Source organism: Drosophila serrata, unplaced genomic scaffold, assembly GCF_035046125.1.
Source record: "Drosophila serrata isolate PLE 108 unplaced genomic scaffold, ASM3504612v1 contig_249, whole genome shotgun sequence".
Classification (NCBI taxonomy): domain Eukaryota; kingdom Metazoa; phylum Arthropoda; class Insecta; order Diptera; family Drosophilidae; genus Drosophila; species Drosophila serrata.
Window position 1 is genome coordinate 3257621 of NW_028257147.1, and position 21592 is coordinate 3279212.

The window sequence follows — 21592 nt, forward strand, 5'->3', positions numbered from 1 at the left end:
TATACTTGTTACTCTTTACAGCCAGAAAATGCCTCTAGTTGAACTATAAATTTACCTGATTTTGCGTAGCATTCGATTAAGATTTGATATAAATATTGCCTTAGTTAGTTTGAATTCAACAAAATAAATAAATAAATAAACTTTAAATTTATGAGCATCATGATTTCACATGAGCTTCAAGATAACAAATTTCATTGTTTTTCAATAAATTCACTTATTTCTTCATTAGGAAAAATCTTTTTAGGAAATGTATCATTGAATATATTGCCTTTACAGAAATGAGGTAGCATACGCTTAGTTATTTATTACAATTGCACAGAATTTAATAATGAGCTGATGAGTTAAGTTTCTTTTGACATTTGCCAGCTTTTTGGGGATTAAAGCGTGTTCATTTTTCAAGGTTCAGGGGCTCAACTCTGCCGATATTCTCTTTGAGTTAGTGTAGTGCAAGCTGTCGATGACTCATTCAAATGTCAATTACACGAACTTAAATCCACAGGCCAGGAAATTGTCGAGGCTTCCAGTTGATAAATTCAATTAAATAAATCTGTGAAACTCGAGGAGGAATTACAGAGCCAGCAGCTTAATAGGCGGGCTCATTGTGTAACTTACGTAACACGCAAATATTTGCTTAAATTAACTTGAACTTTATGGGCTCCAATGAGGGGTGTGGTTGTTTTCCCCCAAAGGAAGCCTGTAGGTCGATGATATGTGTTTAACTGGCAATGATATAGGTAATACCCTTCTTTCCTTCAGCCGCTCTATAACCTCTTCAACCTCCGCCAGAGTGGAATTCGAGGACAACTGCAGGGACATTCCATGGCTGCTCTCTGAAGTAAGCGAATATTCGTAATCCCGTATGTGCACGTTGAAGGCTTCGATGCTCTCATTTTGCTCCTTTTGACAACGCTTTAATTTAAGCTGGCTGAGCTTCAGGCGTTCCGAAAATTCCTGGAGACGCAGCCGAAGAAGCTGCAGCTCGTGCGATAGCTCCTCCCGTTGATCCAGCATTGTTTCGTAATCCTGAATGCTGCAGGATTGATTCCTAACATGCTTCTTTAGCTCCCTTAGTCGCTGACCCTTGGAGAGGTTTTTCATGTAAAGATTTGCAAGCTCCTGCAACTTTTCAGCGGATTCGGAGGTTGATAACTTAATCTCCGCCAGGCAGTTGGCTAGCTCCTCTTGAAGACGCTGCTTCTCAAGTTTCAGAGAATGCAATTCCGAACCCAGGTCAGGGTCTTGAGGCCGTAGCTTTAGATTTTCAGACTCTTGTTGTAGGCTGATTATGTCAGACGAAGTGCAAGATTCTTCCATCTTTTGTTCTTTGAACTCTTGGCCGGAGCGAAATGCCCTGGCAGCCTGCTCTAAAATTTGCTTCTCATTTGGAACAATGGTGAATACGCATAAATTGTCTTTCTCCTCGTCGTGAGCGAAATCTAACAAGAAACGGAGTATTTCCAACACATGGCTCATGGCTTTTTGGCTTTTTGGCATCCGCAGCCAGGTTTTGTTCACCTCTCGGGGAAACTGGAGCTGCTGCAGTGCCTCCATCATCTGGCTTACATAGGAGTCTTTACTCAGATGCGAACATTCTGCACCAGTGGAGGGCAGACAAAGGTTTACAAAATCTACGATGAACTGCCTTACCTGTGGCTCGGTCATTCTCTGCCACTCCTCCGTAATCCTCTCCAGCTTCTGCCGCAACGCATCCTTCTGATGGAATAGGTTGCGCTTTGTGTTGGCCAGTTTCGACGGCGGTTTCTTGCTGGCTGTGGATGTGAGGCAGGCCTTGGGATCCTTAGGGTATGAGAATCCAATCGAGGGCACCAAAAGCCGACTCGCAGTGAAACTAGATGCGGGCACCGCCGCCTTTGTTCGTTTTGGTTCAATTTTGGACGCTGATGCCGAGCGGCTGGTTATGCCTGCCTGGCGCTGCCGCTCGAGAATTTCCTTTGTGCGAAGCGGGCGAGCCTCCCAGCCGGGTTCTAGGAAACGAGGACAATTGCTGAAATGTTACGAAAGTTATCACAAAGTCCTTGCGGCGTGTCCAATGGCTTACCTTATTTCTGGTGTTTTTGGCTCTTGGGGGGTTAGAGACTCACTGCTTGAAGGCAGTTTAGAAGCAGATGCTGATCGGCACTGGGATGTCTCCAGACGATTTTTCAGTTCTTTGGGTCGTTCCAAGCGAATCTCCGAAAGTGAAGTAGTAGCAGGAGGTCTACTTTGACATTTGCGATTAATGTTTATATACATATGTATATTAATATATGATTTTAACACACCTGTTCTCTGGGGTTTTCAGTAGTTCACCGCGATACTGTTTACGTGCAGGCGAGGATAGTATTTGATAGTATGCTAATTTGGCGGCTGAGGCATCGCGTTGCCTGGATCTTTGTTGCTCCAAGAACTCTTTGGTTCTCAAAGGTAAGCCTATGTCCGGAGTGCTACTCAGTTTTAATAGAAAAATGGTAAGAAAAAAGTAGTAATTAAAGACTTCATTATATTTTTTTACCTCGCCGATGGAGTGGTTGGCCTTTCCCAGGTCCACTCCCTGTTTTCAGGTGTTAGCCAATTCTTTTTCGGAGGTATGTTTGAGGCTGATCTTGATCCCTCCATGCGATCCAGGAATTCCTTAGGGCGTTCCAAGTGATACTCCGGTTGGGTAACGATATTAGACGGACTCCTATAGCATAAGGCGATGAACCATAGAACAACGTGTTACAAATTATAGGAAAATATGATTTATTAAAGAGATTACGTACCGCATCTCGAAGGTTTTGAACGGAGGCCCACATTCCTGTCGCCTTTCAATACGATTTCCGCATCCCTCCATTTCCAGCAATTCTTTGCGGCGCAAAGGACGGGGCTCCAACCCGTCGTTGACCATCGCGGGATTTCTTATTAACGGCACTTTAGTTAAGAACAGGCGGTAAAGAAAATAGTATAACTCACCCCATATTGGGCATTTCGCTCATCTCAAAATTATTTTATAAGTTGTTTTCCGAGACTTGTTTACAATTTTCAATATTTTACCGCACAACAACAACTACGAGATCACCCGAGTGAATGGTATTCCCTGTGAATGGCGTTGATAAACTATGGGCATATTACGATCGATCGCAAAAATACGAGATGTGGCAGCACTTATGGACCCATTTAAAACTCAATCTCAAATTTAGAGAATTGTAAAAATTTTAAATATAATTTATGGGTCAGAAAAGGACTGAAAAATTCAAATGTAAGTTTATCACTATAGCGGAGCAAGCGAACGATCTTTCATAATGTGAATGGCTTGAAGGTAATGGGCAGCACTGGTCGCAAAAGAAAAAAGATGTGGCAGCTCCAATTTACCGATTTACGATTCAAATTGAATTTTAAAATTTAGGGAATGCATTGTTAAAATATTGTTGATTACAACTTCTTACCCGTAGACTTTCACTATCTAATAAATGGAGAATAAAAACAGACAATCTCCAGCAATTAATGCCAGCACTCCACCACTGAACATTTATTAACTTTAAAAACGCCTTCCATTGCAATGTGTGGTGGTGAGTCGGGAATGCATACATAAATCATGGATGAAAGTGAAAATTGGTTGCACCTACCACGGGCTCAGGTTTGGACCCGTGCTCCCAGGTGGGCGCCGAAAGGTCCTGCCTCCGCCGACCCGTGACACCGCCCATTTGGGGCGTAATTACGGGACAATATACACGCGCCGGAAATGGAGCCAGCAGGTAGCAACGAGAACGTGGAGCCTGAAGGCAGGGATTGGGAACCAGCGGGCTGCAGCGACCAATCCCCCACGAGGAGGACGAAGGTGTTACTCTTGGGCTGCAGTGAATACATTGTAAAAATAAATTAATATATAAATAACTGAAGCAATTAAATATTATGTTTGCTATATTTGCATTTACAATGGTAACTTTTTTAATACCAAGGGGAATTGGGTACCGGTAAGAATTACTTGGCTGCTGTTAATATTATGTTATATATACAATATTATGTTATATATGTATATATATTTTATTAAAACTATATTAAGATAGAAAAATTGATCGTTTACAAAGATTTTAAAAAAAATTCAAATTTGTATTTATACACATTTTTAATAAAGTTCCTATTTTAACATATAATAATTGGTAGCCAAAACATATTAGAGTGTACTCCGCCACTTTGCCGTTGGCTCATATACCTGCTTTTTTGTTGTTTTTTGACTGCTGCGCTTTTGCAATTTAACCGCAATAAATAATAGAGAAGTTGTTAAATTTGAGCGCACGCAGAGAGCAGGAAATGCTGGAAAAATGTAGGTTAGACATATGATGATAATGATGATGCTATCATCGGTAAATTGTGGCCGTATGGATAACTAGTAACTACTTCTCCGGCTGACCAAAACGAGACTCGTCGACGCTTCTGGCGTGAAAATGTTATTTGTACATATTTGATATACATTTTAATTGCGAGCCATGAAAAATGCAGGCTCTCGCCAAAAACGCGCTTAAAATAATTAAATTTATTGCCGCATCAGCGATTTGGCAGCTGACTAAGCGAAAACCAACCGCATTGTCGACACAGTCAAGTAATTCGGGGTACAAGAGCATGTATCACTAAATAATTTTGCATTTATTTCATATAATACAGTACACATTGCATTAAACTAAATAAAATCTATTTAATATATAATATATATTTAATATGTAATCGTACACAATCATCAACCCTATATACGCCGCTCTCCCTATCCTCCGATTTGTCTTAGTCTGCATATATAGCATATATGTGGTATCTGATGCATCGCTGCTACCTCTTCGATTTGTTAACAACAATTATTGCTATTTGAATTTATTATTGATTCAAGTGTATCATTTTGTTTTATCTGTTTAAAACCTAACATCATATTTTGTTTGTTTTGCGGTGTTTCAAGTTCTCACAGGATATTGCCTGTGTCTGTGTTCGTGTGTTAGTTAAAATATATAGTTTCCATTTAAATTTGTTGTGTATACGAGACAAACAATTGAACAGTTTAAAACAGTTTGCTAGTAAACCAAGCCCAGTTCGTTAACAATTTGAATTCGGTCGAGTAAACTATTTACATGGGAGCATATGCGTATAAATATAAATATAAATTCACCAATAAAGTGGTTTAAAAACATTGCAAGCCCAGAGCTCGTTGTACAATTGAACTAGAAGCAATCAGAGTGCAATCTTATGGCAAAACTTAACATTTGGTTGCGATTGCGGTGAGCGAGCCAAAACGGAGGGATGCATGCCTACAAATTGATTTTGTATACGAAACTATTCCTTGAATAAATCGCCATACCGACAATGTTCTTAAAGTTGCGAATGTTTATGAAACTTTTCAGTGAATTTTTGAGAAGAATTATGGTTAAAGAATCTACAAAGACATACAAATTACAACTGACAAATTACGAAGGGGGGTGACAAAAATAAAACACTTTGATAAAAGTTAGCTTTTTCCCTTTGCACTACATTCACAAACATTAAATGAAAATCATAAAGTGGGTTTAAACGTTCGAAAGTCTCTCAGAGATCCACATATTGGGAACTATTGGTAAGAACTTCGATAATAAATGGCCAACTGTCACTTGCAAGAGCTCTGATATAAAGTAAACACTACATTTGATATGACGGCGCTAAACTTAATCAAGGCCTAGTTGTACGTACACACAGTTTAGGTGGTATAGCGAACATAGGAATACAGACAGATATAGGTGTGTGTGTGTGTTTTGTGTACACGTAGTAAGTAATTTATATACGTATTTTATAATAATAATAACAGTAACTATTTAACGCAACATATGGTCGACGAATGGGGGAAATGGAAAATGGGGTAAGGGGGCACGGGGTTACGGGGACACGGGACGGTAACGCAGGCGCTCAACTGGAATTAAACATTAATCAACAAACCGACCACAAATCGACTGCCACTCATTCCTGGCAGAAGCCCTCAGTCTCCTCGATGGCAAAGGTTAGCTTCTCCACCAGCTGATCGTAACTCTTGTACGGCGGCAGGTCCAGCCGATTGAAGCAGGTATGCGAGCGCGGCAGCCACGTCTCCTTGCCCACCTTTTCGATGCAGAAGCGTTGCGGCCCGTTGGAGCCCATCAGCTCGGCGAATCCGCCTACCGGCACGCGACACGTTCCTGTGACAAACTGCAACAGGCGGGCCCGTTTCTCGTTATCCGTTTCGCGTACAAACTAGGTAAGTAATAAATTTTGAATTTAGAGGACATAAAACTGATAGTTTAAGAATAAAACCAACCTGCCAGAACCAAACAACCTGCTTTGAGTTTCGATTGTAGTGCCTGTAGATAGTGTTGCGCTGCCAGTCCTCTACGTCCACGTCCTGCATGCCGCACAGAATCAGCTCCAGCTCACGCTCATCAAAGTACTTGAGCCACTCCAGGGGTACCACCTCATTGAAGCCCTCCAGGAACGTTTTGGTTTGTTGCTCAATGCCACTGAAATAATCATATTAAATCTGCTGTTGGAAATAAGAGTGCTTTTTGCTACTTACCGAGTCATTCGCCACTCGGTCATCAGAGTGATGTATTCCTCCTTGTTCTCTTCCGTCACGCGCTCCTTCTCGCCGTTTTCCTTCAGCTCGTGGTGGATGATCTGACCGAGCACTTCAAAGTCGACACTGAACCACAGCTCCAGGCCGCACTCATCGATATTGTTGTCCTTCACCCATATGAGGGAGTTGTAAAACTCTGGGTCAATCGTCTCGATGTCCTTAATGGTCAGCTTTTTGTTCAGCATGCGCTTGTAGAAGGGCATGGTGAATCCACTGTAGATGAACCTGCCATGGTACAGAGCCATCGCGATGAAGCGTCCGATGAACTTGAAGTACTGCAGGTGATCGGGATTCACGTAGGAGGCGGGATTTATCTGCAGGCTGTAGTTGTTCTTGTTCGCGTACTCAAACAAGCAGTACATTGGGTTCAGGACCTCGTGGGAGAGCAGGAAGAACCACTCACGCGACACACCGCCATAATCCAGGCCCTCCTCGCCGCGGAAAATGATATAGAGGCGCCTCCGCAGTTCATAGGCGGGCAGTCGCATGATCTGGTGGTAGGAGTCCTCGAACAACGTTTGACGCGTAACCGTGATCTTGATGTGCGACGGCAAAGCGTTGCTCTGGCACAGATAGCGGAACTGCGACAGCTTCCAGCGGAAGCTGCGCTCATAGGCACGCGGCACGCCATAGACACCCTTTGCTCCCTTGGGTGCTCCAGGCCGTGGATCCTCAAAGGTGGTTCGACGCGTATTGTGATCAACAAAGAAGCGCTCACCGGCGGCTGTGTAACGGATTTCCCAGCCAGGCGGCAGAGGTCCCTCGTTGATCAAGCTTACCTCCTGACCCTGGGTGCGCGGATCCTCCCACTGCGTAGTTCGATTCTTGTGGTTCACGAAGTAAACCCTGTTGTCCGACTGGATCTGTACACAGGAAAAGTCGCATTAGAAAGGTATATTCTTGAAAAATAGGCGATTAGGCTTACCTTCTTCTCCCAGCCATCGGGCAGCGGACCCAGTGCATCCTCATCGTCCTGCGTGACCTGGGCGGTCACTGCCGTTGGTTGCTGTTGCTGCTGGGAATATAGATACCGCTGATTTCCCTGAGACACCACATGTGCCCTCTGGCCCTGCCAGTGCTGGAAGTGCATTAGACGCTCGCTGTTTGGCCGCTGCCAGGTGGTCTTCCTGGTGTTGTGATCCACATAGTAAACACGGCCCCGTCCATCCTTCCTTATCTCCCAGCCAGGAGGCAGCGGTGTCGGCTTTTCCCAGTAGGTGGATCGCGTGTTGTGATCTACGTAGTACCGCCGGCCATACTGATCCAGACGAATCTCCCAGCCAGCGGGCAGTGGCTCATCGTCCGCCGGTTGAGGCTGCAATTGCGGATCCGTGCTTTGGCTCACCGGCAGTCCTCCTACAGGCTGCTCCATTGGAGGTCCGGCCACTCCGGCTCCTGCCACAGCCGGTCCTCCGGCTGGCAAATAAACCGCAGCCGGCGTGCTGTTTTCCGGTAGCGCTCCATAGACTTGAGTTAGAGGACGTGCAAGTGCAGGAGCTGGCGGCTGTTGGGGATACGATGCTGTCTGTGGCACCGCCGCCGCAGCACTGCCATTAACCATTCTCAGGGGCTGTGGCTGAGCCGGCGATTGCTGCTGTTCCCACAGAGGTGGGTCTGGAGCATTTCTTCTGGGAACCGTGCCTCCATTAGCTAAGGGCGAGCGGTTCTCTCCACCATTACTATTCACGCCGCTCGAATGGAGTCGCATCCGTGCTCGCACTCCTCCGTAAATCATGCAGCTCCGACCGGCGGCCGCATCGCTGACCATTGCCGGATTGACCGCTTGGACGGGTGGATTGCCATTCTGTTGGACCGCCGCTCCCTGGATTTGCAGCTTGCTCATGTCTAGTTTAAGGCCATTGAGTATGGCCACGAGCTCACCGCTCTTCGTCTGCCGGTTATCCGACTTGCTGGTGACGAACAGATCAATGGTCAGTTCGAGAAACTCGCAGCGCCCATTGTAGTGCTGCAGGATGTGTGCCAGGTTGATGCTACGTTCACCCAGCATGGCATCTTTACGGAAACTGGAATGATCCAGCACCTTGAAGTGTAGCGTAGAGTTCGGCGTGATCTAAGGGAGCAATATCAATGGATTAAGTTTTGATTAAGTAAAATTTAAGTTATTTATCCACTTACCAGCACTGTAAACTCCTCGTTCCATTTGGGCAGATAGCTGTTCTTAACCAGGTCCGTCTTTCGCTTGCTCTTGTTGTCGATCAAAAGTTCCACGTATGGATTCGGCTTGAGAAAGCCATTGTTTCGCAGAGAAGCCTCCTCGACTGCAACGGATTTTTGGAGATAATTAATTGTACATTTCGTTCCTTTTGTTTTGTGCTGTGTTTGCTTACTTGTCACGCTTAATTGATAGTATCCTTGATTGGCACTCCCACTGGCCCCCGACACCGAACCCGAGCCCGAACCGACATTTGAGGTGGGATTGGGGCTGGAAGATGTCGTGGCTCCATTTACTGTTTGTCCGCCGACCTCCATGCCGCCGGAAGCTGCTGCACCCGCTGGCAGCCCATTTCCATCGGCCATTTAGGGGCTGTATGTGTGGTCCGTCTCCTCCACCTGCTACTGCCGTTTGTTGAGTGACCTTCACCGCCTCGGGGAGCAGTCGCTCTTAAAGAGAAAGCGAATATTTAACAGGGTGTATTGGGACTGGAAAGTATCGAATGAGAAATTGCGTGTGCGGGAGCTGATAAGATAAGACCGGAACCCTCCCCAAACAGTGACTCTCCTCGTCACGTAAATGTACTTTCCATATTAATATACAAAGCTATGTACATTTTAAAAAGTTCAATAAATCAAATTAATTTTAACATGTGCAAATTAGTTACCGAGTGTACTTTAGGTTAAAACACAAAGTTATACTTGCAGTTCCCTTTGACAATTTTAAGACCTAATCTTGGAAGCAAGATAATAAAGCAGCTCTATATCATTATGAAAGCGACTAGCCGCAGATAAGATATAGGCTATATGTAGTATATAGTGTAAACGGCATTAAGGCAACAAAACTGTTAACAAATGTTATTTTTTTGTTCGTCGAAACCAAAGGTAGCAACTGTTTTTCAGGCTTAATTTTAGTTAATTTCGTGGCTATGACTACAGTGTTTTTCAGCCATATAATATGTAGATTTGAGACCAATAACAAAAATAATTATAGATAAATTATATATTAGAATAAATAGAATAAATATATTAGAATAAAATATAAACTGGAATTCATTTTAAACATGCGGCTTTTTGCCAATATGCTAATACATGCTAGTCCTAGATCTCAACTTAATTCATTTAAAATAAACAAAGTGAGTATGAGTAAGGGAGAGTAATAAACCAAATAAAGTGTACTGATACAAAATTCAAGATAATATAACATTTTAATTTAGCTAAGACTCATTTATGGGCCAGGGGATTTTTGTTTAATTTATGGAAGGAAGTATGTATATTAAACTGTTCTTTACTACTTTCACCGATTAAGATTTTGCCTTAATTTCCTGATCAGTGAATCAATAACACTATCGCTGCCTTATGTTTCTGGGGAAGCACTGTTTTCCGTGTTATTAATTTTCGCCATAATTCGCGGCTCTCTGTACATTTTTTGTACAATTTCCCCGCCGATTGCTGGTCATCTATAATTTTGATAGCAAACACCCAGACTAATGCATACACAATAGATTGTATAATAATACTATGTGGCATGCTATGTGACTCATCAACAAAAACAAGTACACCACGGGGAAAAAGAAAACGGCAAATGTACACAGTATTTCGATTTCAATTGTTGAATGAACATTACATATTGATTAAGCGACCAACCGACCAGTTGTTGCGATTTCCCTTATATTGCATTATTTAAGCCGTTATTTCCACGTGAACAAGTGCAAGGCAATTAATTGGTTCTTCTTTTTTTACAGTAAACACTTTAAAGAGCGAACTTTATTACGAGGGAACTTATTACATTATCTTTGCTAATTAATAATACATTTTCTTTGTTCACCTTAGCGAGCATTCACTGCATTTGAGAATTTGCCAACATTTGCAGTTATTCGCCGTGAGTCTTGCAATTGGTTTTGGAAAATTTTTTGAATGAATTTCGATTGAGACATCACATGTGATCACTTAGAATGCAATTAGCACGCACTTTCCGCCTTTTTCGCTTATCTTTGGCGGATATTTTGTGTGTTTATCAGCCGGACCGGACCGAGCCGGGCCGGAGGAAGGCAATAATAAATATGAGAGAACAAAGGGGATTTATCTGTGGGGACAAGAACAAGAAGGAAAGCGAAAAACACACAGCAAAAGTAATCAGCAACAGCTGTCAATAAATCATGCACTTTCCAGCGGGGCAGGTTGGGGCGGGGGGAGGGCCGCACACACTCATACACCCGCACTTGAACTTCCTTGACGTGAGACAATTATCGACCGATGGGCTTCAGCACCCATACACCGACACTGGCGCTCACTCACTATCACTTACACTTCTCCACTTTACCGAATATATTCGTGGTCATGTAACGCACGCCAAACGCCAAAAAAAAGTTACTACCTCCCCACTCCCACTCCATCGCTCCCTCTTCTTGCGTGTATGTGCCCTGAGTGTTCGTTTGTAATTGAGGCAAAGGTCGCGACGCCTGTCTCACTCGCACCCACAGATGCAAGTCAAGTACCGCTTGGAAATGGAAATTCCAGTGCTCAGAAGGTGTTTTCTGTTTGCAATTTCTGTGTTTTTCTTCGTTTAATTCTTCCACTTGGCTTTTACCTGCCGTCGACTTACCTGGTGCTTCTTCTTCGCTACTGCTGCTGCTCCTACAACTTGCGTCTGTGTTTGTTGTCTCCTGCTAGCGTGTGTGTTTGTGTGAGGGTTCTTGATTGACTCCGTTTTCCTGGCGATTTAATTGTTTGGTGAAATATAGCATTGGACTCGCCGTTGCCGCTGCCGCGTTTTCCTTAAGTCCACGCACTTTCACGCACTTGATTTTGTCGCACTAATTGTTTATTTGTTATTGTTGTTCGTCTTGCAGTACAGCTGGGGATGTGAAAAATGTACAAGTATCGATTCAAACGAATCGATTGTCTACACATCGCACTATTGTTAGGGGTGCGCAAGGCATCGATGAAATTATCGATGCATCGATGTTTTTCACAGATTTTAAATAATAGATTTTTCTGTGCCGTCACTATCAAGAGAGTTTTGTACGCTCTCAATACCTTACAGCATGCTCTCTTTTTTTAATTCACCCCCACTTTTCTGATAACGATCGGAGAACTATCGATATGCGATACTTTTAGCCCGAGACTCGTGTCTGACAACGATGTGGGCTCGAGCACTTGGTGCTGCCAGACAGGCAACGTAATTAAAACGTATATTATGACGTAAACTTTTTTTGAATTTAAAATTAATTTATAGTTTTTTCTTTTTGCTGTTAAAATAAATTTTAACGTAAATCATATAAGTACAACCGTTGTTTATGCAATGCTATTTAATTTTATTTTGTAAAAATTTGAAATTAATGTATCTGGCGCCTGCGACTTATTTAATTGTTTTAAATTTATGACAGCAAATTATTTCGGAACCTTTAAATGTTGTAATATTTTAGAAGTCACTACTTAAAAGTTTACCGGTCTTAGCTTAAGCCCCATATTTTATGTGATGTCGTAATATAATGTTGGTGAATGAATTAATCAAACCTCCATTAGTTTATCTTTATGACTCCCCTAACAGTTACTAAATATACATTCACTTTTTTATTGCACTTTTAATGCAAACAAACTGCGCACAAAAAGTGAAATTTCCTAGATTCCCCAATCTTTCCAGCCATAAAGAAAGACAACTATTTGTTTAAACAATTATTTAGCAGCCGCTTTAAATGCGAGCGCCAAGTTCCGTTGAGAGCGGCTCTCAGTCGAGAAAACTTGGCTTCTTCAGCCTTTATTTTTCACACATTGCCACCGAGTTTCAGAGTTTTTGGAGCTTTGGAGCTTCTTTGGAGCAAGAACTGCCTCGTCGCTCGAAGTGAAAATGATCCAAAATTTAATGTACCGTCCGCTCTGGATCTTCAGTCATTCGAGTCGCGGGCTTTGAACAGAGCAGAGGCGGAAGTCACAAATCACGGATTACGGATAACGAAAGGATTACGCGACCAAAGGATACGCAATGAGGCAGTTGTTGATATACGCGTTAATAACGTCGGGCTTGTTTTACTTTTCCGAAGGTACAAAAAATCGACTAGCAAGTGCAAGTGGTGAAAAACCAAGAGCCAGTTTTGGTTTTCATTACTATTTTATATTATCTTTTATAAATATATGCTTTTTCTTTTTGCCTTCAATTTCAAAAACAAAATTCAAAATGGTTTCCATTTTTCAATAAATACACCTAGTAATTTATGATTTAAAATTAAAAGAATACGACTTCATAATTGCACGACTTTAAAAGAAAATACATTACAAAAACAACCAAAACTGGCAAAAGAAAAATGTGTGAAAATTTGTTAAGCTTTCCCAGTGAACTTACCTCCATCTTGACGTGTTTCTCTTTCGTTTCTCTATTTTTCCTCTTTCCGGACTCTTGGCCAACCCAAAGGCAAACCATGCCCCGAAAAGACACGACCTCACAAGACGCGCTGTGATGCCTTCTACAAATGCCGGGAGCTGCCCTCCAGTTCCCACGTTTGGGTTCCAGTGCGGTGCAATGAGGGCCTGGTCTACGAGGCCAGCCTCGGCAGCTGCGTCCTGCCTGGCGAGGATTGGGAGTGCATTACGCCCAACGAGATGAGCTCTACACAGGCGCCATCGAAGCCGGATGCGGACATACTGATAGTAAACGACTTGGACGAAGCGGGTATGCTGCTAAGTGATTCCTCCCACAAGGATGATGGCACGGTTGAGATTGTTCTGGATTCCACTCTGAGCAGCGAAGAGGAGGAACTGGCGGCCTCGGGGAAGAGTAAGATGCATTCAGAGGAGGACCACTCCTCCTCCAGTCACCAATTTGACTCCAGTGGTGATGGCGAGCTTGTGGAATTAGATTCACCAGCTTTGGCTTCCACGAAGGTTCCCCTGAAGCCCGAAAATCGGGAGGAGGAGGATGACCAGGAGACTTCACCCAGTTTGGAGCACAGATCTGAGGTTGAGAAGCTGAAGGCAGAGCTCAAGCAGGCGGCTGGAGTTAGTGAATTATCCAAGCCAGGGTCACCCATCGATCCCAACCTGACGGCTCACCTGCAGAGACTCTCCCAGTTGATCGATGGACTGCAGCAAACATACCAGAAGACAGAGAAACCCCAAGCGGAGATGCGTCCAGATCAGTTGAACGCCTTCCTGGCTCATTTTGACATCAAGAATCGATACGAGATGATGAATCCTCTGGAGCAGACTACACCCAGCACCACCACCAGCACCACACAGATGCCGGCGACCACACCAAAATTACCAGAACCTCACTTGAACAAGACTCGTCTGCAGGAGCACCTGAGCCACCATGGCCTGGAGCCAGAGACGAAGCTAATGTTGACCAATTCCGTTCCCTATTCCGCCCATGGATCCAATGGCCAGGGTTATGCCAACTCTCAAATAGTGGTTAATCGTCCCGAAGGTTCCGTGATGTTTGCCCTGCCTCCCAATTATGGAATGAGCCAGGAGCAAGGTGCCTACTCCAACCATCATCCCACCCAGAGTCACGAGTACAGCGACCACGAACCAAAAATATCCGAGGACACATTGAAGACCGTGCTGGAGCTGTCCAAGCAGATGATAGCTGCACAAAATCTTCCCAAGGTGCTGCCCAATCCCGGCTATAATGGCTATTACCAGCCCATTTTGCAGCCGGTATTTATGTCACCGCAGGGTAATCCCTTCCAGCAATACTACGGCATGCCGGCTCCCCTGAGTGGACACTACATGCAGCACAAGAAGCACTCCTCCTCGGGCAGTTCCCCCAGCAATGGTGGCTACAACAAGCCCAGCACGACGATAATACACAACAACGTGATACCAGTGCATCTGTCCAGCACGAGTTCCGGCGAAAAGGAGGTGCTGGACTCGTATGGCAACAGTCTGGGTGTGTATCCCAGCATGGATAAGCATCAGTCTAGTTCGAGTGGAATGGAGTATATGACCACGGCCAGGCCGGTTTCGATGACAACGATGGCAAGTACATATGCCTCCTACGGCTCCCAGTCTCCGTTTGCCAATGACTATACACTGACCACTCCGCGACCCTTTGAGCACCAGCCTTCGGCAGCCACCGTGGCCAACTTCTACACGCCGAGTCCGCATCTGGGCGAGCACAATGCCAACAGAGTGTATCAGCCAACCGAGAGTTATCCCAGCTCGATGAATATGCCCCGGCCGATGGATATGTTCCCGGGACAGATTGAGGCGGACAGGGTGGCCATACGACCCAATTCGCAGAAAATCGAAAGCATGGAGATGATGGGCGATGATGACTTGATTAAGGCCAGCTACCAGAGTGCTTCATCATCGGGAGCTGGCGGTGGCGGGAATGGGAACACTCTTCCTCACGTACTGACCTACAGCAGCGACATGAGCCAGCAATTAGCACCTGGCAGCGGGTATCTGGAGCAGAGCTACCAGAGCCACCATAAACACCAGCAGCACCCGTATATGCCCAGGCCCACGATGGGCAGCAGCATCTATAGCGATGCGGAGGGCAACATGGAGATGAGCATGTTCACCAGCAGTCCGAATCTTAATCAATTTACGGCGGAGAAGTTGAAGTACCCCAACGCTGGTTCCGGCTCCTCCTCGCACAACGGCCAGCTGGTGAACTTCAATGGGAACTTTATCAGTCTCGATGTCTTCCAGAAGTCCATACTCCCGCTGATGACCAAGACCTCGGCGGGTCTCAGTGATCTGGGCAACGTGGAGGTCATCACCTGTCAGCCGGGAGTGAGGCAGCCGAATCAGACTGACTGCACCCGGTACTTTGTGTGCAGCAAGAAGGATGGCAAGGTCCTGTCCTACTCCTGTCCTCCCTACACTGGCTTCAACAAGCAGACAAGGATCTGTGATGCTCCCACTTATGCCCAGTGTGGCAATGTAATGCCTGCCTTTAATGGCTACACCATAGACACCAACAGGAGGCTACAGATGGAGACCATCAAGATCCTGAATGAGGCCAAGAGAAGGCAGGAGGCCGCTTTGAAGGCCCAGAGCATAGCCAATCTCCTCCAGCAATATGGGAGCAGCAGCAGTACCAGTAATAACTTCCAGCTGCAACAGCAGGCTGGCAGGCCAGGCATCTCCTCAAACATCGAGAGTGATCCCATGGACTCGTATGCGGTGAATCTGCCGGATATCCAGATGGCGACCACCACCACAAGGCCGCCCACCATTATCCAGGCCAACATTGGAGGTGGTTTTGGGAGCAATATCGGGAGCAGCTCCTCCTCATCATCAACGCCTGCCAAGAAACGAAAATACTACTGCAAGGAGGGCGACAAGATCCCAGACCAGACCTCCATCTCCAGCTACTTTGTGTGCTACAAGAATGCACAGGGCCAGATGAAGGGACACAAGATGAGCTGCTCCAAGGGCCTGCTCTTTTGTCCCAAGACCCTGCTCTGCACACTAGCCACCAAGTGCACCGATTAATCACTTGGGATCTGGACAATATTGTTGAGAATTTTTCCACAATTGCCACCTAAATTTAAGTTATTTATTCTAATTTTAGTTTGAGAACGAAACGAGACCCATTAAACTCTGGAACAAACAAAATAAACCCATGAAAAATACCTGCGTCTTTGTTTTTTCTTTCTTTTTTGTTTGAGAAAGTTTCTCGGCTTGTTCTAGACCAAATAAGACCTTGCCCTTCCGGTTTCTGGGCTTTTTAGCCAGAAGAACTGACCTTCTAAAGTGACTCCGAACGTGATATGTGCCAGGCGGTCACTAAAAGTCAGGAGCGGAGTTTGGTTGCCAAGGGAAAACGGGGAAATTAAATAACAAATTTAAATTAAACAAGTTTTTTCTATGTTTTATAGAGAGATTTTTAATAGATTATTATTTAAAACTCACAGAAACTATAGTAATTAAATGAATACCATTACTTTGTAAGACAAAATAATGTAGTTGCAAGAAAAAAATATATTGTTTTTACATCATAGTTATTTCTCCAATAAAAGTATGAAGTAATTTGCTTTAACAGCATTTTGCTGTATCTAAAAAAAGTTTTTAATACTTTTTCACTATTTGAATATTACTTAAGTACACCTTAATAAACCTGTTAAGAAAGTGGAAAAGCGTAAAAACAAATATTGCAGCATTAACATAATAAATAATATATTTATTATATGTACAACACTTCCCACAGCTATTATTTAAAATAACATTAAAGTTCTTTGCCCTTCGGTGCTATTCCGCCCCTGTTTTTAGTCACTCGATTTTCACTTTTTTAATGTCTCCATGGAGGCTTTTACTTGTTTATGTTTTTTAAGTGCGCTGCCCAAATGGGTATCATTATTATTATATGAAACAGTTGACATTTACGCTCGTGATCCGAGATCTAGTTTAATTATAAACACTCATTCAAGTTGGCATAAAATGAGTGCAATTGTACCGAGCAAATATTTAAAGATTTTCTCAAGTTGTGTTGACCGGTTCACAGGTTGCTTATTAGCGTGGTTAAACAAATTGTGGGATGACATGTGGCATTAAAGTTTATGAAAGACTTTAGTGACATTAAATTCAGTTGGATGTATTGCAGAAAAATTAATTTTTAAACTATTTTTAGCCGTTGGTTTATGTATATATATATGGAATATTATACCTTTGCAGTTATGATCATGGGTTCGAATGTGTAATCGATTATAATTAAGCCAAAGATCTCAATTTGGAAACTTTTACTTTAAATGGAAATTTAGTAATGGAAATTGGAAAAGAAATGCATTGTTAGCACTTTTGATTCTTGACCCAGGTTGATCCCTTCTATAGCCTCTATATAAATAATATAATTATCATGGTTAAGACTTACCATAATCCATTTTCTTCATTGCTTGATTCCTTCCAGTGTCGAGTTGAATACTTTGTGACTTCAATTAGGCTTCTCATGGTGTCATCAAAGTAAGCTTCTTCCTTGTTATCCAGATTGTTATCGATTGGTCAGATGATATGTTTGGGGTCGGAGGGTAATCACTATCACTACCACTAATCACCATAGATGTAAGCACTGGGAAGGCCACGTACAGAATGAGGTCAGCGCAATGGCAGCGCCTGGTATTTATAGGTTCCGAGTAAAGAGAACAGAAAAATTGAGAGCAGAAGAGAAAGAGGTACCTCTAGAGATAGGCAGAGAGAAGAGGATAGAGAGAAAGAGATATCTCTGGAGAAACACATAGACATACCAAAAAAGAGAGAGAGAGAGCGAGGGAGATAAAGAGGCAGAGGGTTGGAGACATAGAAAAATTGAGATAGGGTAAAAGAGAGTCAGGGAGGGAGAAATAATATTTAATTAATATTTAGTGCATAATTATTTCCCAAAACTATTAACTACCCGCGATTATACATAATTTTAAAATTATTTAAAAAACAAAAGTGTAAAGGGAAAAGTCTTTCTTTAAGTACTTTCTTGTGGTTCTTGGATTTCACTTTCAGCTCCGGTGGCTCCAACCCCGGAGATACTATTACCCATGCCAGAGCAAGATGCTGCTTTTGACCCTGCCCGGAGAGATTATAATTATTATTACCATTTTTTTGTTGGTCTTGGCGCGTGTGCCCCTCTAGAAAGTGACAGTTTTCAGTGCACACTTCTAGGTAAAATCCACTTTCTCCTTCGACCGCACTCATCTGAGGCCCTTTCTTATGCTATCCATACTCTAATTAGTCGCTAATAATTGTTTAAACGCACTGGCACACACATCAATTTAGGCACACTTGACGGGATGGCTGAGCACGCGTTGTTGTGCCGCCTAGAAATTGTTGATTTGACACTCACGCTCCTCCCAACTCTCACTCTGGACCATACAATGACTATATATAAATATATCTGTATATATAAAGTCGTGAAATAGATCCCAAGACAAGGTACAGTTCACAGATATGCCAGTTTTCCACAGTGCACACTATGGTTAAGTCAGAAAGACCACTTGCGTAACCCTCAGGTGAGTTCATTGGCTTTCCACCAAGACCGCAATTTCCACAGGTGACCTCTGGGGACCTTCACGAAGAAAGTTGTGTGTCGTCTTTGGTCTGTAAATGTATAAATATTAACCAGTGCAATTAACCAAAACATTATCAACGTAGCTATAGGTGCTTAATTTGTGACAAGTGCATTGTATAATGGTTTAAGGATGGGAGCTTCAGGTGAAAATGTAGTTTCAGCTTAATTTCTTTAAAAATTTAATAAAATATTTCCCAAAATACAATCCAAGTACCACAAATTTTCTCAAATTAAAATTAAGCCGTTATAAATCCGTTCTAAACAGTTGAATTTTTATTAGTTTTAACCATTTTCCAACCTGCCATCCTTCCTTTCCATTCGATTGATATAAGCTTTTTAAAGTTTTCTCAACAACTACTTACAATTCCATTACATTTACTAATTATTAAATTGTATGACATCTTTGATTTTTGCTTTTGCGCTTTTCAACAACATTTAAAAACTACGATTCAACATTTGCTTCCACATATTGCTTATAAGGGAAAAGTTTTTTGGGAGAGTTGAGCCACGATTTGGCCATATATAATATATGTATAGTATTGGTTTTTTGTTTTTCGTTAGAAGAAATGCATATAAACATTGCTTTCGTGACTATTTAGGGTTTCTCTGTTTACAATTAATTAGTTTCATACAATATGCTACAAGGTTTTTGTTTCTTTGGGAGGGGTTTCATTAGCTTTGGGGGTTTCTCTTTGCAAACTAAAAATTTCCTAGAGTAGTTTTTTTTGGTTTTACTGGTTTTAGTTTGGTTTAAAAGTTTTACCCATTACGCTTAGGTTGCATTAGTTTATAATACAATTATCACATTCCTTTTGATGATGATATATATACTCAGTTTAAATCTTTGCTTCTTGACTCGATTTAAAAACTATATAGAGACTCGCTCGCTACGCCCGGCTAATCCGCGATTATTATTGCTTAGGGTTTAATATATATATATGTATATCTAGCAGCAATGCAACTCAGGGGACGTGAATTTAATTGCGATTTATCACTAGGCTGCCTTATGGACTAGTTTCACTTAGGTTTCTAGCATTTCTGACATTTAAAGCGCACAGAGAGAGGAACACAGTAGCGTAGCAGACAAAAATCAAAGAGATTGCATCCCTTCCTTCCAGCCTCCACATCCCATTCTAGACCATTCCGAATCCCTCGCTGCCCTCGCTTATGGCCAGGAGCAGCGACTTCTCGAATTGCTCGTAGCTCTCGTAGTCCGGCAGGCACAGCTGGTTGAAGCTGTAGATTTAATCGAAAAAGTTTTATATAAATTCCCAAGGGTAGAAAAAAACTTCACCCACCAGGTGTGCGCCGTGGGCAGATTGCCAAATGTCGGTGCTGCCGTTATCTGGAACTGCGGATTCAGCTCCTGGAATCCACCCGGCGGCAGCTGGGAACATCCCGTGGTAAACTGCAGCAGTCGAGCCATCTCCGTCTGACTAAAGTTGCTGACGCCGGCCCAAAACCAGGCCAGAACCCGCCGGAACTCCGCCGAGTTGCCATTGGCAATGTGATGCGACTTAAAATCGCTGATGGAATACTCACCGGTGCCGCACATAAGGAGCTGCAATAAAGGAAAACGTTAACACATAATTAATTGAAGGAATTGAATGTTAACTTAGACTTAAATCAAGTTTTTTCTAATCTAAACTCACCTCCAGTTCATTCTCATCGAAAATGCTTAGAAGATTATCTGGTATTATGGAATTGAGACCCTTGAGAAAGCTGTCCACCTCATCCTTGACATTATTACACAGACGCTGTTGGGCCAAGGAATCCAAATACTGGTTCTTAGTGGCATTGGTCACGCGAGTTCTGGCCCCATTGGGAATCAGTTCAATGGTTTTGCTCAACTGCCCGCTGCTGGGGTCGTACATTTCCTCCACAAAGTACAGCTCCAGGGTGTCCGTGGCATCCAGATCAGTGTCCAGGATGTATTTGATTTTGGACAAATACAAATCAGGGTCATCTTGCTCAAAGTACTGTGTAAGAGTGAAGAATGTTATTAATTAGGCCTTATCTAAAACCAATATTACCTTACCTTATAGTGCACCCTTAGCCCAATTAGCTGAGCCAGAAAGGAGCGACTGAATCGCGCTCGGACCAGCTGGCGATAGCTTCCTCCTAGGGCACTCTCAAACAAGCACTTGCCCACCATTTTACCGGCGAACTCAAAGTGCTTCAGCTTAAGATGGGCGGGACGCGTGGGATTGGGATGCACAAGCGCCTGATGCTTGTCATGGAAAGTGCAGAATAGTCCGCCGCGGGCATCAAAAAGGGAACTGCAGACCAGTTCGAACCACTCCCGGCGCAGGCCCCCCCAATCGATGCCCTGTTCTCCCTGGAATGTCACCTCAAAGTTGCCACACCAATCGGACACCGAGAAGCCCTTGGCCGCCTTCATGCTGCTCTCCAGGATCTTGTCCCTCTGCACCTTCAGAGCCATCTTCTCATGGTAATAGCTGGCATGGAACTTACGCACCTCGTGATAGAAAAAGTCCTGCTTATCCTTGAAGGTCTCCGAACCGCCAATGTTTTTCAAGAGGAAGTGTGTAAAAGTGGCAGCTATGATATTCCTATCCTTGGAGGCTAACTCGATCTTGGGCTGCGCTCCATCATCGATGATGAAAACAGGGCCATGAAGCTGGGAGACCAGCTGCGGCAGGAAATGAAATTTGGTCGAGGGACACAGCCTAAAGGTGGCTATTCTCTTCGGTATAAACTTGAGTATCATCTCCTTGATGGTCACCTGAAAGATCAGGGAGTTCTGAGCCCTCTCACATTTCCCTCCGTCTCAAAGGGTTTGAAGCTAACTAACTCAC

General features: G+C 43.4%; 4 protein-coding genes across 19 annotated transcripts in view; 1 reads left to right on the top strand and 3 right to left on the bottom strand.

Moving 5' to 3' along the window:
- Nucleotides 1-237: 237 nt before the first annotated feature.
- On the bottom strand, nt 238-3831 carry Kebab (Kinetochore and EB1 associated basic protein). The gene is made up of 7 exons (XM_020950289.2): nt 3606-3831; nt 2953-3076; nt 2763-2897; nt 2513-2683; nt 2283-2444; nt 2060-2218; nt 238-2005 (listed from the first exon to the last, which is right to left on the bottom strand). Exons 2-7 carry the CDS (start codon nt 2973-2975, stop codon nt 649-651), a joined length of 2007 nt encoding a protein of 668 aa, XP_020805948.2. The 5' UTR covers nt 2976-3076; nt 3606-3831; the 3' UTR covers nt 238-648.
- A 771-nt stretch (nt 3832-4602) lies between these two features.
- Nucleotides 4603-11699, bottom strand: Su(dx) (WW domain containing E3 ubiquitin protein ligase suppressor of deltex). 4 transcript variants are annotated; one of them, XM_020950285.2, is made up of 7 exons: nt 11376-11699; nt 8947-9220; nt 8735-8877; nt 7524-8669; nt 6539-7461; nt 6284-6482; nt 4603-6219 (listed from the first exon to the last, which is right to left on the bottom strand). In XM_020950285.2, the coding sequence occupies exons 2-7, from the start codon at nt 9134-9136 to the stop codon at nt 5950-5952; spliced, it is 2871 nt and encodes a 956-aa protein (XP_020805944.2). In that variant the 5' UTR covers nt 9137-9220; nt 11376-11699; the 3' UTR covers nt 4603-5949. The 4 variants fall into 4 exon arrangements, with proteins under 4 accessions (XP_020805944.2, XP_086688764.1, XP_020805945.2 ...); XM_086832638.1 differs by lacking the exon at nt 11376-11699 and adding an exon at nt 11079-11366; XM_020950286.2 differs by lacking the exon at nt 11376-11699 and adding an exon at nt 10599-10924.
- A 975-nt stretch (nt 11700-12674) lies between these two features.
- LOC110182299 (uncharacterized) lies at nt 12675-16305 on the top strand. Its single transcript, XM_020950319.2, has 2 exons — nt 12675-12813; nt 13182-16305. The coding sequence occupies exons 1-2, from the start codon at nt 12756-12758 to the stop codon at nt 16211-16213; spliced, it is 3090 nt and encodes a 1029-aa protein (XP_020805978.2). The 5' UTR covers nt 12675-12755; the 3' UTR covers nt 16214-16305.
- Nucleotides 16306-19024: 2719 nt separating this feature from the next.
- Nucleotides 19025-21592, bottom strand: part of LOC110182277 (apoptosis-resistant E3 ubiquitin protein ligase 1) — a 33928-nt gene continuing 31360 nt past the window's right edge. For 7 of the 13 annotated variants that reach the window (XM_086832644.1, XM_086832649.1, XM_086832650.1 and 4 more), the window contains 4 exons: nt 20812-21519; nt 20426-20752; nt 20072-20334; nt 19025-20009 (listed from right to left, as the gene is read on the bottom strand). In XM_086832644.1, the coding sequence (XP_086688770.1) occupies nt 19907-20009; nt 20072-20334; nt 20426-20752; nt 20812-21519 (1401 nt within the window). In that variant the 3' untranslated portion in view covers nt 19025-19906. Of the gene's footprint in view, nt 20010-20071; nt 20335-20425; nt 20753-20811; nt 21538-21592 lie in introns of all 13 variants that reach the window. The other 6 variants (XM_020950295.2, XM_086832645.1, XM_086832646.1 and 3 more) reach the window with 1 other exon arrangement.

Coding starts and splice junctions, on each gene's coding strand:
- Kebab (XM_020950289.2), bottom strand. CDS start 2,975: ATGAGCGAAATGCCCAATATGGG. Junction 2,684..2,762: donor TTCAAAACCTTCGAGATGCG/GTACGTAATCTC, acceptor CTTATGCTATAG/GAGTCCGTCTAATATCGTTA. Junction 2,006..2,059: donor CCAAAAACACCAGAAATAAG/GTAAGCCATTGG, acceptor GTAACATTTCAG/CAATTGTCCTCGTTTCCTAG.
- LOC110182299 (XM_020950319.2), top strand. CDS start 12,756: ATGAGGCAGTTGTTGATATACGCGTTAATAACGTCGGGCTTGTTTTAC. Junction 12,814..13,181: donor CTTGTTTTACTTTTCCGAAG/GTACAAAAAATC, acceptor GCCAACCCAAAG/GCAAACCATGCCCCGAAAAG.